We start from the raw sequence: 26,957 nt of genomic DNA, 5'->3' as shown, positions 1-26,957 counted from the left end.
CAGATACAATGGTCAGGTGACTGGTGTACTGTCCTCTGCGTTCCCTCCTCCCCACTTCCAATTATACAACGTCGATTCCCCACCGGTCCTCGAGATGAGAGCTGGTGACTCATTTTCTAACTTCACTTGTCCTAGTCCTTTCTCTGTATTTGGTTTTTTTTTTACTTTTCATCTCAGTATGCCCCCAACACCCCCCCTACACACACACATTTTTTTTTCACACACTGTCATTAGATTCACAAATCTTCTAATTATCTAATAAAACATATTTATCACTGTCTCACAGCCTGTTTTGTACCAGTTGTGGCATATTAATGAATGAGTCACCAAGCGTCTGCTATGTCTTTGACAGGTGAAACAGATTATGGAGGAAGCTGTTACCAGGAAATTTGTTCACGAAGACAGCAGCCATATTGTGTCCTTTTGTGGTGAGTAACCAAACACATTATTGAGTCACACGGTTTTTGCTGACATTTCAGCTGTAAAACACTTAAAAGGCCTGGTTTTGTCTTAACATTGAAGTTACTGTAAGAAATGTCTCCAAGCTTCACAATATGTGATTTATTCAAAACAAAATTAATGATCAGTTTTAATAACATTGCCGTCTATCAATTACAGAATTTTTGATGACTCCATACTACACCTGACACATGAAGTGATAGGTGGATCAGAGTAGTGTGTACGCAGGCAGATTTGACATCACTGTGAGGACCTGGCGCCGTGTTTTAATTTTTTGTTTGTCAGTTTAAAATCTATCACGTTTTATATTCCCCAAGACTTCAATATAAGTTTGACATTTCAAAACATTTCAGTTATTATTTGCTTCACATAATGTTTATTCATAACTTAAGTGTAATGTGCCCAAATACATGATAATATCAGCAGAAATGCATCACCGGGCCATCAGAATTACAAAGGTTGTTTCGTCCTTCATTCCTTTTAGCCTTCACTGAGCCCATTTTCATAACAAATACATTATTCAGATAATTGTAATAGTTGAATGTGACACAATAAATGCACTCCACAAATGGAATAATTGGAAAAAACCCTTGTTTACATGTCTTTAGCCATTATAATACTTCTTTCAGAGTAACAGACGTAAGATTAAAGCTTCCTGTCCTTTTCAAGACATTTTTCCTTGTTTTGTTCAGCATGGCAGTGCCTGCTGTCTTCGTGAGCGTTTTCATTTCATTCAGCATGAAATTCTACTCTGAAGTGGTTCTTCATCAACTTCCAACTGCTGCACATTATGCAGATTGGCTTTTTTCTTCCACTTACATTTTGATTAAGTCCCTTTCTGTTTTTCCAGGGGATTTTGAAAGCATGGGCAACAAATGAAAAGTAACAAAATAAATCAGACTAACAGATACTGTACTGAGCCAGTCTGAAAAAAACAACTCCATTTCCTATTGATACATGGAAATCTTTCCTCAATGGCTCTTAAATCACATGGTCAAACTGCAGTTTGATGTCCAGTTATTATTGGCCAGCAACACATTTTAAATTGGGTCCACATGTGAAAACTAGTCTCAACTGCATTGCTTCTTAGCTTTATTTGGATCTACTGTCTTGAAGAAGTTGACTTCTCAACAACGACAACAACAAAAACAAGCAACTTTTGAACAACTTTCTGTCTGTGGAAAGAGTTTTAAAACCCAGTGTAAAATAACAAATAAAAGTAGTTTTTATATTGCACATTCTGTGAGCTGCCTCACAAGCTGCTCAATCAGTCTTGGTAGAAACCTGGATTTCCCCAGGAACAGATGATCAGGGAGCAATGGGGGATTGAACCACCAACCGTGGGGTTGGAAAATGACTTGTGCTCCAAACTGAGTCACAGCATCGGGAAGAGACATACCCCAGTGTCTTTTAGAAATTTGCATTATAAATGCTGTGTTTTACCAAATGTTGTTGTTCTTGGCTGCAAGTCGCTCTGAGAGAGAGTCTGAATATTGTGAGAAACACACTGCCCACGTGCAGACGCTCACACCCGTCAGAAGTCTGGCTCAGACCAGTGCTGCAATCCACATTTCGATATATTTGGGGATTTCAGTGCGAATAAAGTGACTATCAGCTTGCAGAGAATGTGTTATTTTTATGAGTTGGAACCCATGTGTGCAGACAAAGACTGCACTTTCAGTGTTATGAGGTTGTTGGAAATCTACTGAAATGTGCGACTGTGCTTTCATGACATAAACAAGAGGGCGACAACAAAATGTCCCCTAAAGGAAATGAATGAGTCGTCATCACTGTACCGCTGTGTAAACACTCACAGGGAGACGCAGCAGTAACAATATCCAGGAAATATCCCATTTATGAAACCCTGCTTGTACCTTATTTGCGTGACAATTTTTCCACATAAATTGCACATATTTCATAATAAATAATAAAGGTAAACTCATTGCAATGACAGTTTCATGGACATTATTGAGCTCATTTTAAAAAAAACTGAAGATATTAGAAGTGTAAAAGAAAAAGGTCAAACTAAGAATAGTATCCCTTCTTCCAATCAAGATAATATAAAAATATAACCAGTTTGCTGCTGTGCCTCTTGGGTTTTTGCATAAAATCATTAAGCCTATTTGAATTTCATAGTGTGAAACAAATTTGTAGCACAGCTTGAAATCCTCTCAAACCAGCACAAGATGTTGGACCTCCTTTCCTTCACATCAATGGCTGACTAAACCTCCCAGAGTTGTTTTTTTTTTTTTTGGTTTTCCTCTTCTAGGTTATGAAAATAATTTGTCTCAGAGCACAGGTTTCATTACAGTGGCTGGAAGTTTCAGTTTTATCATTATGTCAGTGTCGTGAGGATTGTGCATGTCGAGTCGTTGCGTTACTTAGACTGCCGTGTCGATATTAATCGATAATAGCTGCTGGGGAAGGAGCTTCTATAGTGTGTCCCTGTGGACGTACTGCCGATCAGGATCGCCCGCTCATCTCCCTGTTCTTTTTTCCAGCCGGCTTCATCTTCCTCCTCCTCACGGCTCTTCATCCTCATAGAGGCGCTTGTTACTACACGTCCTCTCTCAGCTGTGGTCTGTTCAAAGAGCAGCGTGAGTGGAGGATGGGAGAGGTGCTTGGTGGTTAATTCCCTGGAGGAGCAATTAACTCCTCCCCTCATGGCCTCATTGATGAGCTGCCCTTGTAGATTATAATATGTAGACATTATGGAGGAAGTGAACCACCGCTGAGTTAATGTTGAAGAACAATGAGCGGCTGTACATCAAAGATAAAAACATGAAAGACCTCACTCCTTGACACATTATAATAGTCACGAGAAGTAAGAAAAATCAATTCACTGTCGTCTTACCTCGGAACAGTTTGCTGGTGGGCCATGGGAAATACACCCCTTTCTGTTCTAACGTAAACTGTTTTAGACCAAAATATTTTGACAATGGGTCAAAATAAGAAAATACAGCAATTAAAGCTAAAAATGTCACTTCATCAGCAGACTGCTGAAAAACTTAAAGTGAAGCTGTGGGACTTCAAGAGACGATGCAGCCCCACATGTTTGACCCAGGATCAGACCAAAATGCAGAACTGGAAGAAACTATAATACACTGTCATAAAGAAACCTCTGTTGACCAAATGAAAATGAGAAGCTTTTTCACCAGACATTCAGCTGAAAGACCCCACAGCTGCTACATAATCTCAAGTTAAGTATTGGACTTACTCAATAATTTATGTCAGTATAATTTATCAGGACTTCATGTCAGTCCGGATGAATGCTCAATAATAATGTTGCTCCACAATGCAAATCAATAGCTAACATGAGAGCAAATAAAGCACCGTAAGCGTAGTGTTTAAAATCAATTCAGAACAAGCATGGTGACGGATTAGTACGGTTCATTCAGGTACCGGGAAGGCAGTGTTCAGGAACAGGTACTCACACCAACAAAGCAGCAATACAGGCAAGGTCAAAAAAACAAAGGCTGGAACGAGATGCTGAAACTGTGGCTGACAAGAGAGACAAGCTGGCACAGACAACAAACATTTAGGATAGGAGAGACGACGGCTCACAGCTGACAACAAAGAAAGATCAAATGAGCTGCAGAGCAACATGGAGCGGAGTGTGGGACATGAAGGTTGTGTCAGACGATGACCTGAGCTGAGAGGGGAGTTAGAGGGGCATCACATCACATCAGAGCACAAACCTGAACCGTGAGGTAAATAAACAAATGCATACCCAGACCCTGTCACCGGAGTGTCCCTCTTGTCTTTTATGCACTGTTTGGCCGCTAACTTGCAGCTCAGAGCATTATTGTGTAACATTTGGGCAGCAGAACATGACGACATTGATTCCTTCTCAGGCAGCTAACAAAACCTTGGTTTTGTTATATATTCTTACAGTTTAAAAGCCACTACATGACAAAAACAAATGCATCGAAAAATAAGGCAAACTATATTTCGACTCTGTCCTATTGCTCGCTTTATGAATGAATAATTAACTCATAGTCAACATTATCAGGTACTTTTTAGTCATCCACTCACAAACTCAAATGCCCACACTAAATCTGGTTTGGGTGCTCAGGGTGAAATGTTAGTCAGCTGTGTGTCACTGGCAGTCCCCCAGTGTCCTCAGTCGCCACAGATGCACAATGATTAGAGGTAATTTAGTGTGGTCGCTGTTTTTACCAGGAGGGGCTGTGTGAAGGAGGAATCCCACAGACACAATGCTTCCTTTCTCATACTGTTAGCGACTATAATTCTTAAAAAAAGAGAGACCAGATCAAACCTAAATGCATTAAAGTCTCTGTATGTGAAAAAATATATAAATATATAGCTATATAATAGGGTAAAAGAAAATTGTTTAAAGGGAACTCTCACATACTGCTAATCTCATTTTATGGTTCAGCTGCAATGACAGTGGATACGCAGTAGTTTTCAAAATGTGTTTTAAAGTGTGAGAAACATGAATGTAAGAAGCACTTTTTATTTTATACATTCAAAGAAGGAGCTTCTTCTTTATTTTTGGCCCAGTGCCATCAGAGGCTAGTTAGCAAGTATGACAAACTCCATCGAGAGACCTTTTAATGTAGCACTTTGTTCTGACATTTCGCCGCTTGCCCTTATAATGATGTGAGATCAGGACCAAAAGACAGAAGGAAAAGAAGATTAAGAAAAGATGACATGATACATTCATCACCTATGATGAGACGAAGCCTTCTACAAACAGAGAGTATAACAACAGCAGTGGTACAGAGGAGGAGAATGGAGGAAACAGCGGCGGCAGAGAAAAGAGAAAGAGATCATGATGCTGATGAGTCTTTGCTGCCCCTCCCTCCGCTCATCTCTCCCAGACCTCGATCGCTCCATCAACAGGGGTTTCCATGGCAACCCCAGCCTACCCCTGACCCCATGTGAACAGAGCCACAGGATTAGTCCTGAAAGCGAACTCAAATGTCAACACGGCTTCAGGCGCTGCCACGTAGGCCTGAGAGGGAAGCAGGGTGTCTGTTCTTCACCGCAGTCAAGTGATTGTGGAAGTGTGTCAACATGCCATGGGATAAACTGGAAAAGATCATCTGCATTTGGTAATTACCGGTACATAAAACCTCTGTATAAACAATTCTGAAAATCTCCCGTACGATGGAGTTAAACGGCTAGATTTTTAGAGCCTAAACGTGCTTCTATAGGTTTGATATATTATGCATCCACCAGCGTCTCGGCCAGCTTTATCCATGAGAGGCTCACGAGAACCGGAGCCTGTCCCAGATGTCCAAGTGGAAAAAGAGTACACCATGGGCATGATACTGTTCATCACAGGACAAACACAGATCATCACCCACATACTTATTCACACCTACTGCCAATTTGGAGCCAATGTTTTAGAAGAACCCATAAAATCTACAGGAAGAACATAAAAAATGCCACACAGAAATACCTGGTGTTGAAGATGGGTCTTCTTGCACTCACATGCACGTACAGTTCCCCCCATTAAATGTCTGATATAATTCGATTTCAAATTGGATTCATAAAAAAAAACAAAAAAAAACTTTATTGAGCTACTGAGGCCAGTAACAGATCAGACTAGTGAGTCTCATGAAAAAGAAAATACAATTCCAGTTTTGAAAAATGATGTAACAACTGAGGTGTAATTTGCTGCAGCGAGCTTTGTCGGTGCATATCCTGTTCATGACATTCTGGCATTATTACGTCAGATTCATGTAAGAAGGGAGTCTCTTGGCCTTGAGTCGCCAGGCAACTTAACTTATTTTCTCAATTCGGCTTTATGATAAAATTATAGCGAGATATAGTCCAATTTGAGCCTTTATTCTGTTTAAAAGAAATATATCCAACGCTTTAATTTCCTTGGTGTCTAGATGTAATTTAACTCCATTCACGACTAATTAAGGCAGTCCTAGTATCATGATTGCATAATGAGTCATTACAGTATACCCACACTTCAAGGCTGCAGTTTAATGGCTCTAAGGTCACAAGATAGTACTTTCTGTGCTTTTCAAAAAGTCCAAATAAAAGCCAAACCAACTGATTTGTTGATGTTGACAACATGCCAAGACCCTGTTTTCTATAAAACCTCTTTAGGATATGGGTATCTTACTTCTTGATTCTTTTTTTTTGCATTAAGAAATTGAATGTTTTCTAAACTTGATAATCATGAAAACTTGTAAACGTATGAAACTTAAGCGCAGCTGCTAATGAATGCAGTGAATGTTAGTCCTTCTTTGTTTTACCTTCATGAGTAAATAACAAACAAAACTATTGTGTTTTTTCAACTTTATTTCCTGCTTCCAAGTCATTTATTTTTGGAAATTTGTTCTTGCATACTTACAATACTGATGTTTCATTGGCAAGAACATGTGCCACAAAAGCTTCTTTTCTGCTTCCAACTGCGGCTATTCATCATTTTGTTATTATGTGGGATTATTGCGTTCTTTATTGCTCAGCTGCTTTGACATGCAGTGGGAAGATACATTTTCTTTTTCTCCAACTGTGTCTTTGTGTCCTCACAGCTGCAGTGGAGGCATGTGTTCTGCATGGGTTGAAGCGGCGGGCAGCAGGTTTTCTGCGTAGCAACAAGATAGCAGCGCTCTTCATGAAGGTTGGGAAGAGCTTTGTCCCAGCCGAGGAGCTGTGCAGAAAGGCCCAGGAGCTGGAGCAGATCATCGAGACCAAGTGAGACGTCCGTAGCGCACGAGCGCGTACTCGCACATCACAGCAGGCTTCAAAGCTCCCTTCAAAGACTGTTTGATTGTCCCCAAAAACAAATGTCTGTCTGAAGGTTTTCCTTTGTGAAAAGCTTTTGAATAATTCACGTGGATGAGCCATTTGAAACTTGAATCTCTTCTCCTATTAGCTTCATGTAATGTGGAATTTAATTAATGGAATTTTTTAAAAACATGCTTTTTGCCATTAAAAGTTGTGACTCACCGTCTGCAGGCGCAGCCAAAGCCTGCAAAGCCAAGACAGCCTTCGCAAAATGCCCCGACTGCCCAGCCTCACGCCACATGGAATGAAGAACCTCTGGATCAGGACGGCTCTGTTTGAGAAGGTGCTGGACAAGATTGTCCTCTATCTGGTGGAGAACAGCAGGTACACCAAAACACCAAATCCTGACGTGTCCAGCTGTGTCACTGAATGTTTATGTCCCCTCAAAATCTTTTCTGTTCCATTTTGTCTTCTAGTAAATACTACGAGAAAGAAGCTGTTCTCATGGACCCAGTGGACGGTCCTATCCTTGCATCTTTGTTAGGTAATGAAATTTGACTTTGCAACCATTTGTGTTGTGGAACTAAACCCATACTCATGGAGGCGAGAACATGCAAACTCCCCATAGAAAGGCCACAAGCCCATTCTCAGTGTGCCACCACCTTTCAAGCCCTGTCGATTGCATTTTCACCTGTCGTTCCAAAATGTAGCCGCTTGATTTTTGGTGTATCTCTTGTGTCTAAAAAAAAAAAATACGTTAAATATTTACACCGTTGTTACAGTTGGACCTTGTGCTTTGGAGTACACAAAGATGAAGACAGCAGACCACTTTTGGACGGACCCGTCTGCAGATGAGTTGGTCCAAAGGCACCGCATCCACAGTGCCCATTGCAGGCTGGATTCTCCCACAAAACGGCCTGCACTGTGTGTAGGTATTACTCACCGAAAGGTTTTTGCTCAGCCTGTGCCTTCCCAGTGTATTAGCAGACGTGCAGTGCCTCACAGTCGGTTACATTTTGTTCTGAGATGTTCACTGTCTGCCTGAAGAACCTGCGAAGATTATTGCATTAGCTGAAGAACAGCGTGTCCCAGGTGAGAGAAACAAGTGCATCTGAAACCATTCAGTCGTGATATTATCAGTGAACGACAGGAACTCAGAACACCCACTGCAGCACGAAATAAACTGGTCTTTTGCACCGGGATCATGGGAGGCTGCACTGGTGCAAATGAATGGCTGGATGTTAGCCATGAGTTTTTTTTGACTTGATGTGTTCTGTCTGGATAATGTGCAGATCCAGAAGCGGCATTCCAGCAGCAGCATGGATGAACGACCTTCTCCCTCACCATCCGCTCGTGAATACGTGGAGTCACTTCATCAAAACAACAGGGCAACGCTTCTGTTTGGAAAGAACAATGTCCTCGTGCAACCGGTAAATGTCTACTTCATGTTCAGCAACTGCAGACATGGAGATACGGCCCTTCACAGAAACAATCTTATTAAAAGCTCAGGAATATTGCACTGCAAGCTAAAGCTTTGATATATTACACCGTCATCCTATATATCTCAGAACAACTGTCATATTCCTCTGCGACGTTTTTATCCTGGATGTATTCCCGAAAGCCTCCATACTTTGAGGCTTAAGCATCCCAGACTTCATTAGTTTGCACTATAATAGCAACACAAGGACGTGTGGTGAATACTAAGAGCCTTTTGTATCTCCATCTCCTTAGAGGAAACAAATCATTTTGTTGCTTGCATGTGTTACCAATATGTAGATTCTCTTCTCATTCTCCAGCATCACAACAGTCCCTTTCAGGCTTGTATCTACTGACCAATGCTGCGTTTTTTGTTTTTTTTCCCCCTTCACATTAATCACATCTATCCTCGTGGGGGTTTTAGAGGGATGACATGGAGGCTATTCCAGGCTACCTCTCTCTGCACCAGACTGCTGACCTCATGACACTGAAGTGGACCCCCAATCAGCTCATGAACGGCTCAGTTGGAGAGTTGGACTATGAACGCAGGTGCAAAATCCTCCAGCTGTGAATAGATTGTGATTGTAATGACTGTCTCTCCAAAACCTGCATCTGGTGATAATCAGTGAACCTCCTCATGCTATAAGAACGTTTCTCATGTAACGTGCCTCCTCAAAGAAGTGCAAACACCTTACGCTGTTTGTGTAACTGAACAAGTTATTGAAAAATGCAGCTTGTTTGTGTGGCTCAGGGGCTCGGTGCACTGAATAAAACGCTGCTGATCTGATGAGTCTTATTTTCAGCACACCAGCAGCCAACAGATGGTTTATTGACTGAGACCCGTCAGACATTTCTCAGGCTGGCAAACCATGTTATGTTCCTGTGCCTGTGCATGGTTTCTCTCAGCCCAAAATTGATTATTGCACTAGGCAACTGTGGCTGCTTCTCTGTGTGCCCAAGCTTGACTTTTTTTTTTTCTTAGCCATAAAATTAACATCCCTTGAGATTGAGTAGCAGATAATAGGTAAACATTACTGTTGGATTTTGTTTTTCGTTTTGAGCTTGACATCTACTCAATGTGCTACAAATTACTGTGGAATTGTAGATATACTGATTGTGTTTCATTCCATGTTTTTCAGTGTATATTGGGACTATGCCATGACAATCCCTCTGGAGGAGATAGTTTATTTGCACTGTCATCAGCAAGGTAAGTGTATAGAAGCCTTAACATTTTGGCAATTCTGGTGCTAATTAATGGCTTCTATTCTTTTTACCCGCAATCAACCTTACAGGCAACACGTTATCATAACTAATGAGAAAATCATCTCTCTTTTACCTCCTTCAGTGGACAGTGGGGGGACGGTGGTGCTTGTCAGTCAGGATGGGATCCAAAGGCCTCCACTTCGCTTTCCCAAAGGAGGCCATTTGCTCCAGTTCCTCTCCTGCCTGGAGAATGGCCTTCTTCCTCACGGCCAGCTGGATCCTCCACTCTGGTCTCAGAGGGGGAAGGTCAGTACTTTAACCCTTTCTCTAGAATCACTCTCGAAAAAAATCCTTATTCACTCAGTCACCTTCATCGTCTTGGCTATAGTGGCTCAACCAAAAATCAGACAAATAGTTGACAATGTGCATTATTGATTTACATGACAGTGTATCTCCAAATGTGAAGTCACACATCTTCATGATAGAAGCCAGTTCCAATTCCAATAGTAGCATTTCTTATGAGAGATTGAACTCTGTGAATTGTGCAATCTGTGCAAAACATGTCAAGAATATACCAATGTAGAATAAATGTGTGGCTAATGCAGTGCTTCTCAAATGGTGGGGCGATCCCCCCTGGGGGGGCGTGGTGGGGTGTCAGGGGGGGCGTGAGGCAGGTGCAACTTTCAGTATTAGTGTCTTTATTCATGCTTGAACGATAAAAAAAAGGGCCTCCAGCTCATTTTATTAATTTATTTTGATAATCAGGCGATTGTATGCAGAATGCTGGTGCCAGCAAATCACACAGTGGTTTATACAGATAAATAAATAAATATTATCAGGTTCTCAATGGTAGTACAATTCGGGGGGGGGGCCTGAAAAATTTTTTGTCCTCTGGGGGGGCCTGACAGAAAATAATTGAGAACCACTGGGCTAATGGAAGATAAATCACTCCTCATTCTATGATGATCCAAGACACATGCTGGCAAAGTGAACAGATGAGAACATTTGTAGACCACAGACACTCCCAAAAACACTCCCCTAACTAATGCATGTTGCCAACACCAGTCCTCTAACTACAGTCCTTCTGCAATATTGTTCGGGAGTCACAGTGACGAATGTGTGACTTCATGTTTTCTCTGCACCACCACAAAAAAAAAATGTCTTGGTGAATGACTGGATGCTTTTTTGAGGATGTGAACAGCAGTGTGAAAGCAGCTATCCTGAGTAATGAAATCCACCCACACATGTTCAGCCACTATTAATAGGATTAATCATACAGACACTCGTCATTTTTAATTCATAAGGACGGCTTAAATGAGCTCCATTGGATAAGGTTTTTTAGTTGTTGCCATTCATTTGATAAGTTAGTTTGTTGTTTCAGGGCAAAGTGTTTCCTAAGCTGCGGAAGAGGGTTCCTCAGGGATCTGGATCCTCAGACTCGGTCTCAGATAAGGAGGAGGACGAGGCCACAGACTATGTCTTCCGCATCCTCTTCCCAAACAGTCAATCAGAGTTTGGTGAGTGGAACCAAATAAACATGCGAGATGCTGAGGCGCCTCACCGGATTGTTTATTTTTCATGAAAACGTCGCTCGTTGTTTGTTACAGTGATTGTAACCCATGCTACCCATCTGACTTCCTCCCTCTCAATTCAACTGAGTGGACAGTCCACGTCAAAAACAGGGACCCTGGTTGTACCGAAGAGGTCCTGCAGCTGTCCTCAAGAATCCCCATCAGTCACAGGAAACAGCTGTAACACCATCACACCTCAGCTCGTCCGTCTATCTGTCAGCTTGTCTTGCTTTAATTCCCTGCATCTAATATCCTCCTCGCCTGTTGTGCGCCTGCAGCCAGTTTTATTGATGCCTGGCGATATTAAAGCCACGTTGCATTACTTGATTGCAGTGCAGTAACCTTTTAACCAATGATTTCAGATGAAATGTAACTTTTGAACTGGGAACAGGATCATGCTCAATTGATATTTCTCTTTGTTTGGACAGAATCAACGGCGATGCCTTCATGCTTTCAAATTGTGCATCCATTTCAGACCGCTTAAATGTTCTTTACGTGCGTCGTCTTCACAGGAATCAAATACAAAATGTGCTTTAAAGTAATGGGGGCAAGTCACAACTGATCTGCATAATTACACTCATGCGAAGCTGTTTACGGCTGTTTTAATCATTTAAGGGCAAATGTAACTGCTGCTGAAAGTGTGTGCAGCTCTTTAAAGTGACAATGATCGTGTGTGTGTGTGTGTGTGTGTGTGTGTGTGTGTGTGTGTGTGTGTGTGTGTGTGTGTGTGTGTGTGTGTGTGCGTGCGTGCGTGCGTGCGTGCGTGCGTGCGTGCGTGCGTGCGTGCGTGCGTGCGTGCGTGCGTGCGTGCGTGCGTGCGTGCGTGCGTGCGTGCGTGTGTGTGTGCAGTGACTCCTCCTGATCTGATGGATCAGGGAGCCCCGATGTGGCATCCCACTCTCAGGAAGTCGTCGTGTTCCTCCTGCTCTCAGGGGAGCTTCTCCGATGGTGCACTGCCAAAAGGATGTAACCACGAGAGGTGAGCAACCAAAAAAATCTCCCTGCTCGAGCGACCTGTGAAAATGAAGACCAGGGCACCCACTCAAAAAAGCTGCAAAGACGCACCCACTCCCCAAGATCTCCAACCGCAGGGGAAAGAGACAAGAATCCAGCTGTTTACCAGATGACGATGTGACATTTGCCTCCCGGGAGAATTAACTGATATGGCAGATAAAAGACGTACTTGCAGGCAATGGGGGGGGGAAACCTGCTGAGCCATTTGTGTCTGTACGACAGCACAATAGTTCATTTGATAAAAGGTCAGCCCAAACATTGTTACAAGCATCAGACACAGAGGCACATAGGGATTCAAGACAATTTGAATAACATCCCTAATCCATGATTAATTAAATGGCAGTTCAATCTTAGTGTTTGAAGAAAGGGGAACTGACAATGTCAACGTGTTTTTACGCATGAATAAAGCGATTATTTTCCGTTTTCCTGCAGAACTCCTCTGAAGTTGCTGTGTGACAACATGAAGAATCAAATCATCTCAAGGGCATTTTATGGCTGTATGTGTTCATTCGATTCTGAAAAAAAAGCCCTTCAAGCAATTTCCTCTTAACATTTCTTTATGGAAATGTTTTGGCTTCAATTAGCACGCTCTTCTGTAGAAGTAATAATTAATTAACTGTACTGTCAAACAGGGTTGGCGTACTGCCGTCACCTGTCGACTGTGCGCACACACCTCTCCGCTCTTGTCAATCATGCCATTGTGGCGCCCGACGTGCCCTGCGATGCCTACAAAGGGCTCACCACTGATGTGTGGCAGACGTTCCTTCAAGACTGCTCTGTGAGTATCACTGACTGAGACACACACACACGCGCCTCTATTTCATCCTGTTAATCCTTTGTCTCATCAGTATTCATCCTATGCTGATCGCATGGCTCACACCATCCGTGTGCATGAGGCGTGACTTATTGTCCTGTCAGTCTGGAGAGCTGATACGTCTAGCAGAATTTGACTTGACAGTGTAAAATGCTAAATGTTCCTCCTATCGCTGATTATTTCTTCATGACTAACATGAGTGCATATGTGCTCATTACTGAGGTAAGCTAGTCCACCTTTGGCAGAGATGGGAAGTTACAAAGTCTAAATATTTAGCTTCTGTATTACTTTGCAGCTTATCTTTATAGGCTTGAATAATTGTTTTTCTCTAGTGTTTAGTGTTGCAAAGTTTGACCATAAAAACAATGGTACAGTGGATTGTGGGTTTAGATCTCCCACAACGAAACTTGATTTACTCCAATAGGATCAAAAAGGAAGCATACAGACGACAAGAAGAACAACAAAAGCAAAGATCAACAACATTCAGAGAATTTTCTCCAAGTGCAGTAACATCTGTTGCTCCACATTTTGGAGAAATTAAACTTTTGCTCTGGAAGCTTTGAAAAATGTTGTATTATCCCTGCTGTTAACATAAAGGCTGTTATGATAGCGCAATGTTGATATTTTTATATAGCTTCGGTTACTACAGAAAAAAAAGCCCAGCATCACAGAATATCTGCATACAAATGATATATTGACAAGATAAACATGCTTTTTATTTGTCTTGCATTTCAAGTATCAGTTTAACCCAAGAGATGTATTCCAGACCTACAAAGAGCAGGAGCTGCTGCGGCTGGTGTATTTTGGTGGCGTGGAGCCCTCCCTGCGTAAAGAAGTCTGGCCCTTCCTGTTGGGTCACTACCAGTTTGGGAGTTCAGAGGCTGAGAGGAAAGAGGTTTGTTTTTTTGTTTTTTGTTTTTCACAATTATATCTTTGCCCGCCAACCTTTTTTCCACCTTCTTTGCTGATCCCGGATTGCTCACCTTTATCCCAGGTGGACGATCAGGTCCGAGTGCACTACCAGCAAACCATGCGCGAGTGGCTCAGCTGTGAGGAGATTGTCCGCCAGCGTGAGAAAGAGCAGCACGCCGCGGCTTTAGCAAAGTGCTCCTCCGTAGCGAGCATGGACAGCTCCAGTCAGAAAATGACCCATCACGACTCCACTGTGAGCAATGAGGTAAAAGAGTAAGAGAAGCATAAGCAGATCACAGAAATCACCCACACTGAAACATTACGAACAGTGGAGCATAGATCTAAAAAGTATGCAGGCAAATCCCTAAGAGAATACGATGCGCTTCATAGGGAGCAGAAATATACGTAATATAAATGTGATACAACATTTATTATTAAAGCAAGCGGCAATTAAACTTTTCCAATATGGGCCCCTTTCTTTTCCAAGAAATCCTAATGGGGAAAACTTTCTTGTCTGTTGAAGGAGCAGTATAAATGTACCTATGTTGTGATTAATTGAAGCATCAAAACAACAGTAAACTGGTAAAATATTCGGATCCATTTTTCTACACAGTAATTAAAAACGCATTAAGCTTTGTTAATAATTGATGGAAGTTTAGATTAATGATTTGTAAGGCTGGCCTGCAGAGAAGAATTAAATTGAACTGTGGAGGAGATTGTGGAGTGGTTGTGGACGGTTATGGTGGCTTTACTTCTTGACTGTCCGAGTGTGAAGACCAGAATGCGGACTCTGTGTCGCTTGCTATTCTGTGTGCATCTGACATGGCCTGTAACACTTTAGATTTATCTTCCACAGTGAGAAAAGTGCACAAATTCTCTCAGCACTGAGAGCCATTGTTGTATATTTTTAAACGTCTAAGCACAGCATACATGAATTGGTGATTTTATTGTGAGCATGGCACATGCAATATGACATAAATTCATAATTTTGTGGTGTATTTTCTGCTCTAATGTGTTTTACTCTGCAGTCCCAGTCCTCCCAAAGCTCCGACAGGCAGAGCCTGGTTCAACTGCAGAGCGATTCCAGCAGCAGCACACAGGTACCAATGACTGATCGTATTACAACCTGCAGTGATTATCTCTGTCTGTATAAGTAATCTAACAATCTACCTCAATGTTCATGTTGTATTTTTTCATGCCAACTAATGCACATGATCTCAACATCTTGAACCAATACTCCTCATTCCTGCATGCTCTCTCCTGGTAGTTCTTCATGTCCTCCCATCCCTTCCCCTGGAGTAGTCTGCTTCCCTTTGGCTTGTTCTTTCAGGTGTTTGAGTCTGTCGAGGAGGTGGACCAGATTGAAACCGAGCCCAAGAACGAAGAGGCCAAACAGGCCCCAAAGATGCCAAACGGAGCCGTGCAGAACGGGACCAGCTCTCCCGACTCTGGACATCCGTCCTCGCGCAACTTCTCCATCACCTCGGGCCTGTCGGACGGCTCCTTCAGCACAGAGGATAGCGGTGCTGCCGATACAACCCCGAAATCTGCTGCAGTCCCCCAGGCGTCCCAGAGCTCGGTGAAACCTGCCGACGGAGCGAGTGACGATCTGACAGAGGACATGGGAAAGCAGCTGAAAGGTGACGTGAAAGAAGGGGAGGGGAAAATCACATGTGATGTGGCCAAGACTGCAGGAACCTCGACCGCAGAGGTTACAGATGATGGCAAGGACATAAAAGAGATGCATTCGGTACCTGAAACACAGGAATATGCTGCACAGCCAGAAGCCGCTCAGAGTGACAATGCCGAGCTTGAAGATAAAAATGTGGATACCGATATTAAAGAAGGTAAATCTGTAGAATCACTGGGAACAGAAAAAGATGTACCTGCTGAAGACACAGTAGCAGCGACAGTAGCTCCCGCACCACCCAAAGCAGAACTCAATGAATTAAGTCTTCGGAAAGAAATAGGGAATGAGGAAGCTTCAAAGGCTGTAGAAAGAAACATGGACGAGATGAAACGATTGCATCATTCAGGTACAAGTCAAGAGGGTTTATTGAGAGAGAGGAAAGAACAATTATTCGAAGGTGCTGGCACTGAAATGAAAAACAATCCCGCTATCAGCGCCCAGTTTCCAGCAGAAACTGGACTCTTGAGAGCAAGAGAGACCTATTGTATCTCTCAGAAAGATGAGGTTCAGGTGATGACTGAGTCTGATGAGTCTCCCTCAGCCATAGAGATGGAGGAGATCCCCAAAGCCAAAGTTTCCATGGTGCCTTTAAGCAGGAAGGGACACTCCGAAACCCGGTCTTCCGCTGAGGACTCGGCCCCTCGTGCTGATCTCAGGCAGGAGGAGGAGCGGGGAAAGCTCAGGCCCGAGGGCAACGAGTGCATCCTGTCAGAGGAGCCACAGATGGAGAGCCTTTATCCTCCTTTTGACTCCTCGGCTTCATCTGAGAGCAGAAAGAACAAAGTGACCTCTCAAGAATCGGCTGGGAGTACTTTCACAGTACGTGCACATTTTTCAAAAGATCCTGCTAAATACGTTGAAGCAAAGACGCTCTATTTTGAGTGTGCTTTATTTACTATAAAAGTGTTCTTTCTTTCAGCAAGAATGCTTGGACTCGTATACATTAAATCTGCATCGGATTGAGAAGGACGTCCAGCGATGTGACAGAAACTATTGGTACTTCACGCCCGCAAACCTGGAGAAACTGCGCAACATCATGTGCAGGTACAACACTCACAGCAGCTGAGGCTTAATGAAGGATATTAAAATGCTCAATGAGAAAATTGTTCATTGTTTTCGGAACAGTGTTTACACACGCACATCTTGCCTCATTATTTTCTGATTAATAAGTCGGGTTCTTGTCTGTGTTGCACCAAACCAAGAATAAATCGATTATTAAACAAAGGTGCATTTTGTGGCTAATCACAACAGTAGTGTACCTCAGATGCACAAAATCTTTATACGTATAGAAAATATAGGACTGATTAATGGTCTTTGTGTAACAAAGTAGTCTATCTTATATACATACTGTATATACATACATTCTATAAACAAAGAAAAGCTTGGTCTGTAGAGAAAGTACACACTGCATTCAGCAAACATGCCTGAAAACCAACTGTTTGGACTTGCATATCTTTGTGATGTTACAAGGAGACTCTTGTGTCACATGCCAGTGTCAGTGTAAATATAAATGGAGATTACAGGACAGGTTTTTAGTATACATAAACGACAATGGCCTTTCTTACGTTATGTTAAAGGGTAACCACTGTTGACTGTTTCATTTGTTTGAATGTATCTTCTACAGCACGCACAAGGTTCATTCATTCATTCATTCATTCATTCATCTTTTTTTTTTTTCCTAAATGCCGTCATGTCTTCAAAACACTGTCATGCCACGAGCATGTTTATTTGGCGAGCATCACTATGCAATTTACCACAGTAATTTCTAAACTCAAGGTTTTCTAAACTGTAGCTGAAATCTGTCATAAATGCCAGCCGTGTGCTCAGTGAAGTACACGCCGATTCAAGTTTTGCTGGAGAAAAGGAGCATATTTACAACTGAAGTGCCCAATCATGTGATCAATGACAGATTTAGTAGAGCACAAATTTGCTTGGCTTCGGGGGTTGATATTGAAGTATTGAATCGCCTGTAAATCTGGACGGATGCACATGACTCACGGCAGCAGTCCTTTATCTTGATTGTATTTTTGCAGCTATATCTGGAGGCATCTTGACATCGGTTACGTACAGGGAATGTGTGACCTGCTGGCTCCGCTCCTAGTCATTCTAGATGATGGTGAGTCAACACACTGATTCACTGTTTACTTTCCCTCCTCTCTGACATTTGGTGTATTTTTACAGTTATTGATGGAACAACAGACGACAGTTTGCCTACTCACTTTCTCACTCCATCTCCCTCTCCGCTCTCCTTCCAGAGGCTCTGGCTTTCAGCTGCTTCACTGAACTCATGAAGAGAATGAATCAAAACTTTCCACACGGAGGAGCTATGGATACTCACTTTGCAAACATGCGCTCTCTCATCCAGGTGACACAGTGCCATCCCAACCCTTTGTACATCCTGAGCATGAGCCTGTGCAGCGCAGGGGTGTCAAACGAATTCCAGCTCAAGTCACATGCGTCCCTATTTGATCTCAACTGGAAATCATCAAATCATAACCCTGAATCATTTCTATTTCTGTGCAAAGTATGATTTCATTTTGAAAATTCTCAAATTTATTACACATTTTTTTTTTAAAAAGAAAAAATGTGAACAATATGGAATTCATCTTAAAAAGTACCTGTTTGCCAAAACCCTCGTTAATTCTCATGCCACACAGCTGCTGCAACACGTTTGGAATAGTAGTTGCTTTAAAAAAAAAAAAAAAAAAAAAAGTCATTCTCCTCTTTATGTATCATCTAATTGGACGGACTGGAACCTCTGGTGGGCCTGTTTTGTCCCGCGGGCCCCATGTTTGACACTCCCGAACCGTCATATTTTTCACATCGTCCTCCCAACAACTGATCTCATCAACGTTTCCCTGCTGTGAATCTCCTCTGATCCCTTCTTGGTATAGATTCTGGACTCGGAGCTGTTTGAGCTCATGCACCAGAACGGAGACTACACCCACTTCTACTTCTGCTACCGCTGGTTTCTCCTCGACTTCAAACGAGGTGAAGAGTTGGCATTGTGTGAAAGAGTTTTTTGCACCAATTAGAGAAGGAGCAGCGCTTCCTCTTTAGGCTCTGTTTGTGGATAAAATGCCAAACCGTTTGGCTGCTTGTTAACAATTCATGCAATTATTAAGGCTCGGGAAAGATATAGGAGGGAGCTTTATTTTTGGAAAACTATCCGTGGGGTGTTGCAGAAATAATTGGCTGTCACAGTATAAATGGGCTTCACAGCTCACCATACTGAATATTTACCTGGCTCACCCAGTAAATCCCTTTCTTTCTTTTCTCAACAGATGAGCTCTGCCTTTTTAGCGAATACCTGCTACTTCCCTTCTCTCCCTCCACTGAAGGCTGCTGCAGCTCATCTCAGACATGGAACCCTTGAGAGCTGATGCATTCAGACTTCCATTCTTTTGTCTTCCAGAGTTGGTGTACGATGACGTGTTTGCAGTCTGGGAAACTATCTGGGCAGCCAAGTACGCCTCCTCCAGTCACTTCGTCCTGTTCATTGCTCTGTCGCTGGTGGAGATGTACAGGGACATCATCCTGGAGAACAACATGGACTTCACAGACATCATCAAGTTCTTTAATGGTAAAATGTGCTGCAGCTGAGGTTAATGTGTAAAGCGTCACATCTTCATCCACAAGTTACATATTCACATTGTGAAGCAAGAGCAATAATCATGACACTATGTGGCCCTTCTGTGAAATAATATCAATTAAAAAAATATACCCAAACTGCATGTACATGAGGAATTATGCTACCATGGGAATGAAATTGGAGTCACTTTGGGTTTCGATGTCTCATCAACAGTGATATAATCTGAAGTACCTAAAACATGTGCATCACACTGTATTTCTATTCATGCACCAGCAAGGAGCACCTCAGTGGTGTATTACTCAGTGGTCAGTAAAATACACGGCGTCCTGGTTTAGGCTCGTCGTCGGTAAAGCACTCGCTGACTAGTCTGTTTTTCCAAACAGGGACACATCCATTGCTGAGCAAATCAGTCCCGTTTGAAACCTGGAAATGAAATGAAAGGTCTTAGCTGTGCGAAGCTTATCAGAGGTTTATAAACTGAATCTGTGTCACGCAGGCGCTACAGATTGTAAAATTTCATCCCAAATGACAATCGGTGCAGTGAGTACTACAGTAGTCTATTTAGTGATTCAGTCACAACTGAAAAGCTGAATGCAAGCCTTTCATTTGCAGCAAGCAATCATTTGAACCAGAGAGATTTTGAGTGATTGGCTTTCAGTATCTATCTAACCCGGTCAACCTGGTGTTCTCTAGACTGGGTCCAAACCATATTTGCTATAACAACACAACCAGCAGTTTTTCCAAGGTTTCAAGAGACTGCACATTTTCTACAGAGATCCTATAATATTACAGTGGCCACGTCTGATAGCATAATTGTTTACTGCCGCATTGTTGATATCAAGGTTCAAAATGAGTTCGATGAGAAAATGCCTGCATCGGTTTTTTCCAAGTCTCACTCTGGTCTGCTGATAAAAAAAGATTTATCGTATTTCAAATTCTCTGGAGCGTCTCTTATCTTAACAGTCCAAGGTTGCTCTTCTTGGACACAAAAGCCTCGTAGCTCTTACTGAAGGATTTTGGGAGTTTTTTTCCCACGAGGGGAATTTGATAAAAAGCATTCACAAAGCATTCACAGACTTCAATTGTTACATCAAGCTGTGCTGTTTTCATGAGATTTCTTTATTTGCAGTTGGGTGCAGTTATTTACAGTGAATGTGATTTGTTTGATGCATTCATCATAAAAAATAGAAACCTTGAGATCAAGTTTGAATATCCTGCGCTCAAATTGAAAAGTAGGTTTGACAAAGTTAATGACAAATGAACTGTTGTGATGGTTCATTGCCACAATGTTATAATCTATATTTGTTTAGTCAGACTTGACAAAGATTTGCTTGTGTGTCAAATCTAAATTGTTTTAAAATAACATTTTCAGTATAAAAAAAGATTTACACTATGAATTGTAAGTGGGATAATTTACCCGTGACATCAGCCTGAGCAGTTCTTTATGTTGTCAAGTTCCTGTAATGTTCAGGAGGGAAGTGCTTTTTGAGCTTGTGGGATGCCACAACAGCAAGAGAAATCTGTGCCATGGCAATACATTTTCCCGTAAAGATCTTTAGAAAAGTCATGATGATGGAAAGGAGTAAGTTTAGAACAGAGCGACTCTTCAAAACCCATGTTTAACATTTTTAATTTGTTGTCAGCGTAATACAGAAAATGTCAAAATTCTAAAATGGGCTTTAGTGCAAAAACACAAATGGTAAAGTTAAGACATTTGCATCATTCATACAAACTTTTTTTACAATATTTTTAAAGAAAAGCACCTATGCAAGTAAAAATAAGAGTTGTGCTTTTTGTTACCATACAATCATGTCTTATAATGTGAAAAACAGTAAGAAGTGCAGCATTCATCCAAACCTGATTCACTGGCATGAGGCGAAGCTTGTGCCTGTTGAGAGTTGGAGGTTTTCCAAGAGAGTTGGTCAGAATGTTAAACTTGTCTTGTTTTGAGTTGGGGTTTTTTTTTTTTCTCTCTCTCTCTTTCAGAAATGGCTGAGCACCACAACATCAAGCAGATTTTAACCCTGGCCAGAGATCTGGTGTGCAAGGTGCAGATGCTGATCGAGAACAAGTGACTGTCCCGTTTGTCTTCTTTTGCTTCCAAGTACGAGTGTGAGCGGCTGTAGCAGCGCAAGACAGAAACACACGCACACACGTACAGAAAGCCTTTAAAATCGTAACTCGCTGCTATGCGCCTTAGCCACGATGTTTCCATGTTGTCAACAGGTGAAAGAGAATAGACGCTCAATATTTGTCAGTATATTGAAGTAAAAGCTAACGTGATTTAAAAAAAAAAAAAACTGGATTTAGTTTCTAAATATTTTTCTCAGAAATCCCTCAAGTGTCCATCAGAGTGCACTGAATATTTTGAGATAAGATGGTTTTAGTTGCACATCTCAAACCAAAATGCAGAACTCAATTCAACCTATAGAGACTATATTTATGAGAAAATGCATTGTGATAATAGTTTATAGTAATTATTTTAATAGTCAAAGTCTACGATATATATCACTAAGATATCCACTTATTCCTTTCCCTTAATGATGAAATGATTGTCCTCAGACTTTTAACTTTCCTCACACACACACCACACGCAGGTGGCAAATTGATTTCTACTAACTGAGTCACAAGACTGACTTGTGGTCCAAATTGTAACACGAGCTCCAGGTCAGTTCAACACAAAGCATTCAGTTTAATTTAGCCTTTAGTCATTGATTTAGCCTCCTTCAGTGTTTTCAGTGTCTTGAGCTGCCTTGTCTGCCAAATAGTATGTCTTGATTTGTTATGTGTGCCAAATGTGTTTGAATTTAGGAGAATGAGATTATAACCATAACCTGATATTTAAGTGAATAATGGATGTCTGGGCTTCATTTGATAATCCTTGTGAGTTATTTTTAATTATTCAGCCGACCGCTGTGTATTTTGTAAGGCGTGCCATTTAGCCACTTTGATTTTTGTATGGTCTTATATTGTCCGGTGCCTGTTAGTTCAATCAAATGTTCATTTGATCTTAAATATGATTATACAAGGAGGAGTGCAGATAAGGCAGTGATAATATTCATTCACAGTGACCAAATGAAAAGTTTTGATGTTCATTTCTATTCTTTAGACAGAGAGATGAAAATAAAAGGTACATTAACAGAAACTTTCAAATTGACAGCTGTGTTGTGGTTATGATAGATTTGGACTTTGTAACAATTAAACAAAATTTAATTTGGGGCAATTTGTTTCCAACTATCTCACTCAGAATTCGGTGGGTTGTTCTTCAAGTGTTTGTATTGATGTTTTCTTTGTGAATGCCAACTGCTGTCAGAAAACCTGTTTTAATTTATTGTAACATTTATATGCCAAAGTATTTATGTATTTATTGATTCATTTATTTTGTCATTCAGATGCTGCTTTGTTTGTAAAGCTAATATTTTTATGTTGTGGCCTGTTACTACATGTGTATTGTATAACAATCAAATTCTATACTAACAGTTCAGACATGCATATATATTAAATGGTCTATGTTTTTATTAATAAAAAATAAAAATGGAATCATTATTTTTCCAAACAAATGTGTGCATTTTATTACATTCGAACGGAATGCAGATGCAGAAACACACCACCACAACCAAGATACTGCACATGCATTCAGATTTGTGAGGCAAATGTACCCTCTTAGAAGCTCAAACTCACAAGAAGTTGAAATGCAAGTGTGTTATTCTTATTATTAAACACAAGGATGAGCACTACTGTCTCAGTATTGTTTGAAGCTTGAATTAATTAAATCGATTAGCCTCAAAGCAAAGCATGTAAACTTCTAGTCAGATTAGAAGGAGTACAAAATAAAGAGCATATTTAATATATGATTAGGTTTGTACAATAATATAATACATTAGTTTAAGATGCTGTATGTTGATGATGAAAACAGCTCATGTGAAGGATAAGCTTTAGTTGAAGATGAAAATGTAATTGCCAGAGTGGATACATAATGTGTTGAACAATAGCTTGAATATTCTTTAATTTTGTAAGAAACATACAAATCTGGGGCAATTAATATCTAATAAAATGAGTAACTATCTCTCCTTGCAGCCTGACTTGGATTTGTAGTCGGTTTCATGGAACTGCTTTTTCGAAACCCATAGAAATTTGACCAAATAGAAAAGGTTAAAAAAAAAGTTTACATCCATGGAATTTAGGAATTGATCGTTTTATCTCAGCAAAGATGCATCGATCAGTAGATATACAAGTTAAGTTTTTGTGTGTACAAACAGAACGATATGTATATTTTTATGATTGTAATTTAGTAATCTGCTGTGAGAGAGAAAAAAAGTCCAATAAAGGCTTTCCATGTCTTGCTTTTAATTTTATCTTTTGTTTTGTTGAATATGCAAATACTTTTGGTACAAAGTTGCTTGAGAAAGCAATAAGGTACGAAGTATACACATATCTAAGATATGACAAAATGACATAAGAAGACAAATGCACCAAATTGTGCATTTTCTACCCTTTATACGACAGTCAATGACATGCTAATAGAATGAAGAAGAAAAAACGAGAATAAATCAATATTAAGTCATTAAATCACGTCAAGATTTGTTTTTCACTTTTAATTTTAAGTAAAATTATTTTTGTTTCAATGTATATCGAGTTTGTTTCCGTCGTTCCCCCCAATGGGTTTATTTGAAAGACATTTTGCTCAGGAATGCTTCATATTTGTCCACATGTCGCTGTCAAAGTGGATGTTTGAAGCGTTTGTTATCGTAGATAGCAGGAATAACAGGAATCACAAACATTACATGACAGCAAGGTTCAGGGCATGACTCGACGTCTGATTGGTTCAACGTCATTCGGCGTCAAACCAATCAATGTCCAGTAGGTGTTGACTGCCAGGACTACTAACCAATCAGAAACAGAGGAAGGCGAGTGGTGCCTTCAATGTCCTGGGAAAAAAATACATTTTCTTCCGCTCAACCATGAGGAGCTAGGTCCCAGAATAAGTAGACGATTCTTGGGAGAAAAACAACACGCTGTTGAATTTTAAACACAGCTGGTTAACTCAGTGTGTTGAAAATGTCGGCGTTTAGCTTCGCTATCTCACGCACATGTTCCGGCGTGTCACGGAAAATAGCTCGACCTTCCTTGGAGCTGCTGTTCACAGACGATGGACTTCCTGCAACAAACAGAAGAAAGTGTCTGCAGAGCAACAGCACAACTCTCCGCCGTCCGTTCTGCTCACGACCTCATAACCCCAAGGTACAACACGTTTTTATATATACATCCAGCTATTCGTGAAAGCAACACCGATCTGTCAGTGTAGTTACCTAAGGATCTCTCGTCCAGGTGCCACAGGTTCCGACGTGGGAGGCAGTGCCTGAAGACCAGCTGCCGCCGGTAATCTCACCGTGCACAACTGCGATTCAACGTGTGATCAGGGACTTTTAAGTATTGCAACTCCTGCTGATCATACAAATACAAATGTGTCTGTACTTCAGCATTCGTTGAGATCGTACAGCCCACAAACCTCTTATTGGATCCATTGAAGTCATGATTAAAAGGTCGTGGCCAAACTCTGGCAACTTTGCTAGGGGGGTTTTTTGTTTGTATTTTTTATAGGATTTCAACAGTTTGAAAGCTGGTTAATGCACGTGATTAATGTATTCAATATGATGAGGCAGAAGTACTATAAGATGTGACAAAATCACACATTTTTGCTTTTTTGGTTACATTTTTCAGTGTATAAGTACAGTACCCTATAAAGGGTAGAACATTTAATTCAAAACCACTGTCATATAAGTGCTGGACTGGATGATTTCAGGCACCATTTATATTAAAACGCACTCGGTGACTGTTAATCTCAACCTACTGATCTGGACTGTCTTATCTGCAAAATTCTTTTGTTTTTTAGACGAGCACCTAGTGTTTGATGCATAATTTTGTGAGGTAGAGTAAGTTTAAAGTTAAATCCCTCATATTTGTGCAGACTGTTGTCCTAACCAAGGAAACTCAAGATGAAACGTCTTCATTCTGATTGATTGTCGTAGTTTTGATGCCTTGATCTGATGTTGTCTTTTAAGCTGTCGTTATCGTACAGCACTCTTCTCCACAGTTGTTGGTTTTAAAATGTACGTAAACTTGATTTGACTTCACAGCCCACCAAAGTCCCAAATGACCTGGTGGATCAACTGGAGAGACTGGCCTTGGTTGATTTCCGCACCAAACAAGGTCTGGATTGTCTGGAGAAAGCCATCCGATTTGCAGATCAGCTTCACGTTGTGGACACGACGGGAGTGGAACCAATGGACTCGGTTCTGGAGGACCGGTATGACACACACAGTGCACACACGGTTGCTTGGGAACCTTTTTTTTTTTTTTTTTAATGAAATAATAGCTCCAGTTTGAACACTTTGCAGAACTTGTTTATCGAAGGATCCCAAATCCTGTGTTTGTTTGTGCTCCTTCAGGGTTTTATACCTGAGGAACGACGCAGCGACGGCGGGGGACTGCGCAGAAAAACTGCTTCAGCTCTCAAAAAACACAGTTGAAGAATATTTTGTTGCGCCACCAGGTAAAAAAAAAATCCCCTCCAACATATTTATACAAAAAAGCTACACTACATATCAATCAAATATCTTTAAAACTCACTCATCTACATCAACTGACATTTTGTTTTCTTACAACAGGAAATATTCCTCTACCGAAGAGGGAGGACCGAACTGCCATGCTGAAGCACTCCGAGTTTTGACTTTTGTAAATGTGTCCGTGATGTTTATTACTTTGAGGAAAAATGTGTCTGTTGTCGTCTACAGTGTAACGTAGACGTCTGATGAGAAGAAGAATGTGGACATTGGGAGACGTGTAATCGGACCTGCAACCTACAGATCTCTACTGTGTATGGCCAAGATTGCTTGTCATTATTTAAGGCCTTGCTCATGGGCTTAAAGTGATCTGCCAATGGTCGGATTCCCAGGCCTGCTTTAGATTGTGGAAAATGTTTTGTTCTTCTTTTTTTTTTTAAACTGTGTGCAAAGTTTATTTTGAAAGCCTCGGGCCTTTGTGACCTCTGAAACCCCCCTGAATGGGCCCCGGTTTGAGAACCATCTTTCATTTTTATTGCTTAACACTTACTGCACATTCATGCACACTGATGTGCTTTTGCATTTTATCGTCACACATAATTTTGACTGTGTTCATGCAGATCAGTTCATACTTTGAGAGAATGTGTCTTCAATTTCACCATCAGGTAAAGAAACAAAAATGTAGTGTATAATAAAGATCCCCCCCCCCCTTGTTGTGGACCCACAACACATGTTTGTGTCCATTCACTTTCACAACCATGAACCTCAAGTCGGGGACAAAAAGAGGCAGTACAATTACCAGCCACTACTTGTCCAGTCACTTGTGTCACTGGCACACCTTCAGCCTGAGCTGGTCTTTCTCAATCACTGACAAACACACACAGTATTTCTATTCTGTTAAGTTTAAGTGGTTTTAGCTCTATGCACTCTATCAAAATAAGGTAATAAG

At 41.2% G+C, this 26,957-nt stretch overlaps 2 protein-coding genes across 2 annotated transcripts in view; both read left to right on the top strand.

Annotated features, from left to right (window-relative positions):
- Positions 1 to 21,543, top strand: part of sgsm1a (small G protein signaling modulator 1a) — a gene marked incomplete at its 5' end in the record, with an annotated part of 29,969 nt that extends 8,426 nt beyond the window's left edge. The window contains 24 exons of the mRNA XM_080499445.1: positions 353 to 428; positions 6,978 to 7,140; positions 7,405 to 7,557; positions 7,650 to 7,717; positions 7,956 to 8,101; positions 8,466 to 8,603; positions 9,074 to 9,198; positions 9,789 to 9,856; positions 9,995 to 10,158; positions 11,234 to 11,369; positions 11,460 to 11,603; positions 12,273 to 12,402; positions 12,870 to 12,934; positions 13,070 to 13,215; positions 14,018 to 14,146; positions 14,246 to 14,428; positions 15,192 to 15,263; positions 15,494 to 16,672; positions 16,773 to 16,897; positions 17,887 to 17,969; positions 18,109 to 18,218; positions 18,748 to 18,844; positions 19,269 to 19,436; positions 21,432 to 21,543. Coding sequence (XP_080355571.1) covers positions 353 to 428; positions 6,978 to 7,140; positions 7,405 to 7,557; positions 7,650 to 7,717; positions 7,956 to 8,101; positions 8,466 to 8,603; positions 9,074 to 9,198; positions 9,789 to 9,856; positions 9,995 to 10,158; positions 11,234 to 11,369; positions 11,460 to 11,603; positions 12,273 to 12,402; positions 12,870 to 12,934; positions 13,070 to 13,215; positions 14,018 to 14,146; positions 14,246 to 14,428; positions 15,192 to 15,263; positions 15,494 to 16,672; positions 16,773 to 16,897; positions 17,887 to 17,969; positions 18,109 to 18,218; positions 18,748 to 18,844; positions 19,269 to 19,436; positions 21,432 to 21,520 — 3,957 coding nt within the window. The 3' untranslated portion in view covers positions 21,521 to 21,543. The remainder of the gene's footprint in view (positions 1 to 352; positions 429 to 6,977; positions 7,141 to 7,404; positions 7,558 to 7,649; positions 7,718 to 7,955; positions 8,102 to 8,465; positions 8,604 to 9,073; positions 9,199 to 9,788; positions 9,857 to 9,994; positions 10,159 to 11,233; positions 11,370 to 11,459; positions 11,604 to 12,272; positions 12,403 to 12,869; positions 12,935 to 13,069; positions 13,216 to 14,017; positions 14,147 to 14,245; positions 14,429 to 15,191; positions 15,264 to 15,493; positions 16,673 to 16,772; positions 16,898 to 17,886; positions 17,970 to 18,108; positions 18,219 to 18,747; positions 18,845 to 19,268; positions 19,437 to 21,431) is intronic.
- A 2,876-nt stretch (positions 21,544 to 24,419) lies between these two features.
- gatc (glutamyl-tRNA amidotransferase subunit C) lies at positions 24,420 to 26,661 on the top strand. Its single transcript, XM_080499463.1, has 5 exons — positions 24,420 to 24,686; positions 24,774 to 24,824; positions 25,583 to 25,752; positions 25,895 to 25,998; positions 26,114 to 26,661. The coding sequence occupies exons 1-5, from the start codon at positions 24,504 to 24,506 to the stop codon at positions 26,173 to 26,175; spliced, it is 570 nt and encodes a 189-aa protein (XP_080355589.1). The 5' UTR covers positions 24,420 to 24,503; the 3' UTR covers positions 26,176 to 26,661.
- The last annotated feature ends 296 nt before the right edge of the window (positions 26,662 to 26,957 follow it).

This window comes from Blennius ocellaris, assembly GCF_963422515.1.
Source record: "Blennius ocellaris genome assembly, chromosome: 7".
Lineage (NCBI taxonomy): Eukaryota > Metazoa > Chordata > Actinopteri > Blenniiformes > Blenniidae > Blennius > Blennius ocellaris.
The sequence above is the reverse complement of the archived record's forward strand: the minus strand, read 5'-3'. Positions and strand labels throughout refer to the sequence as shown.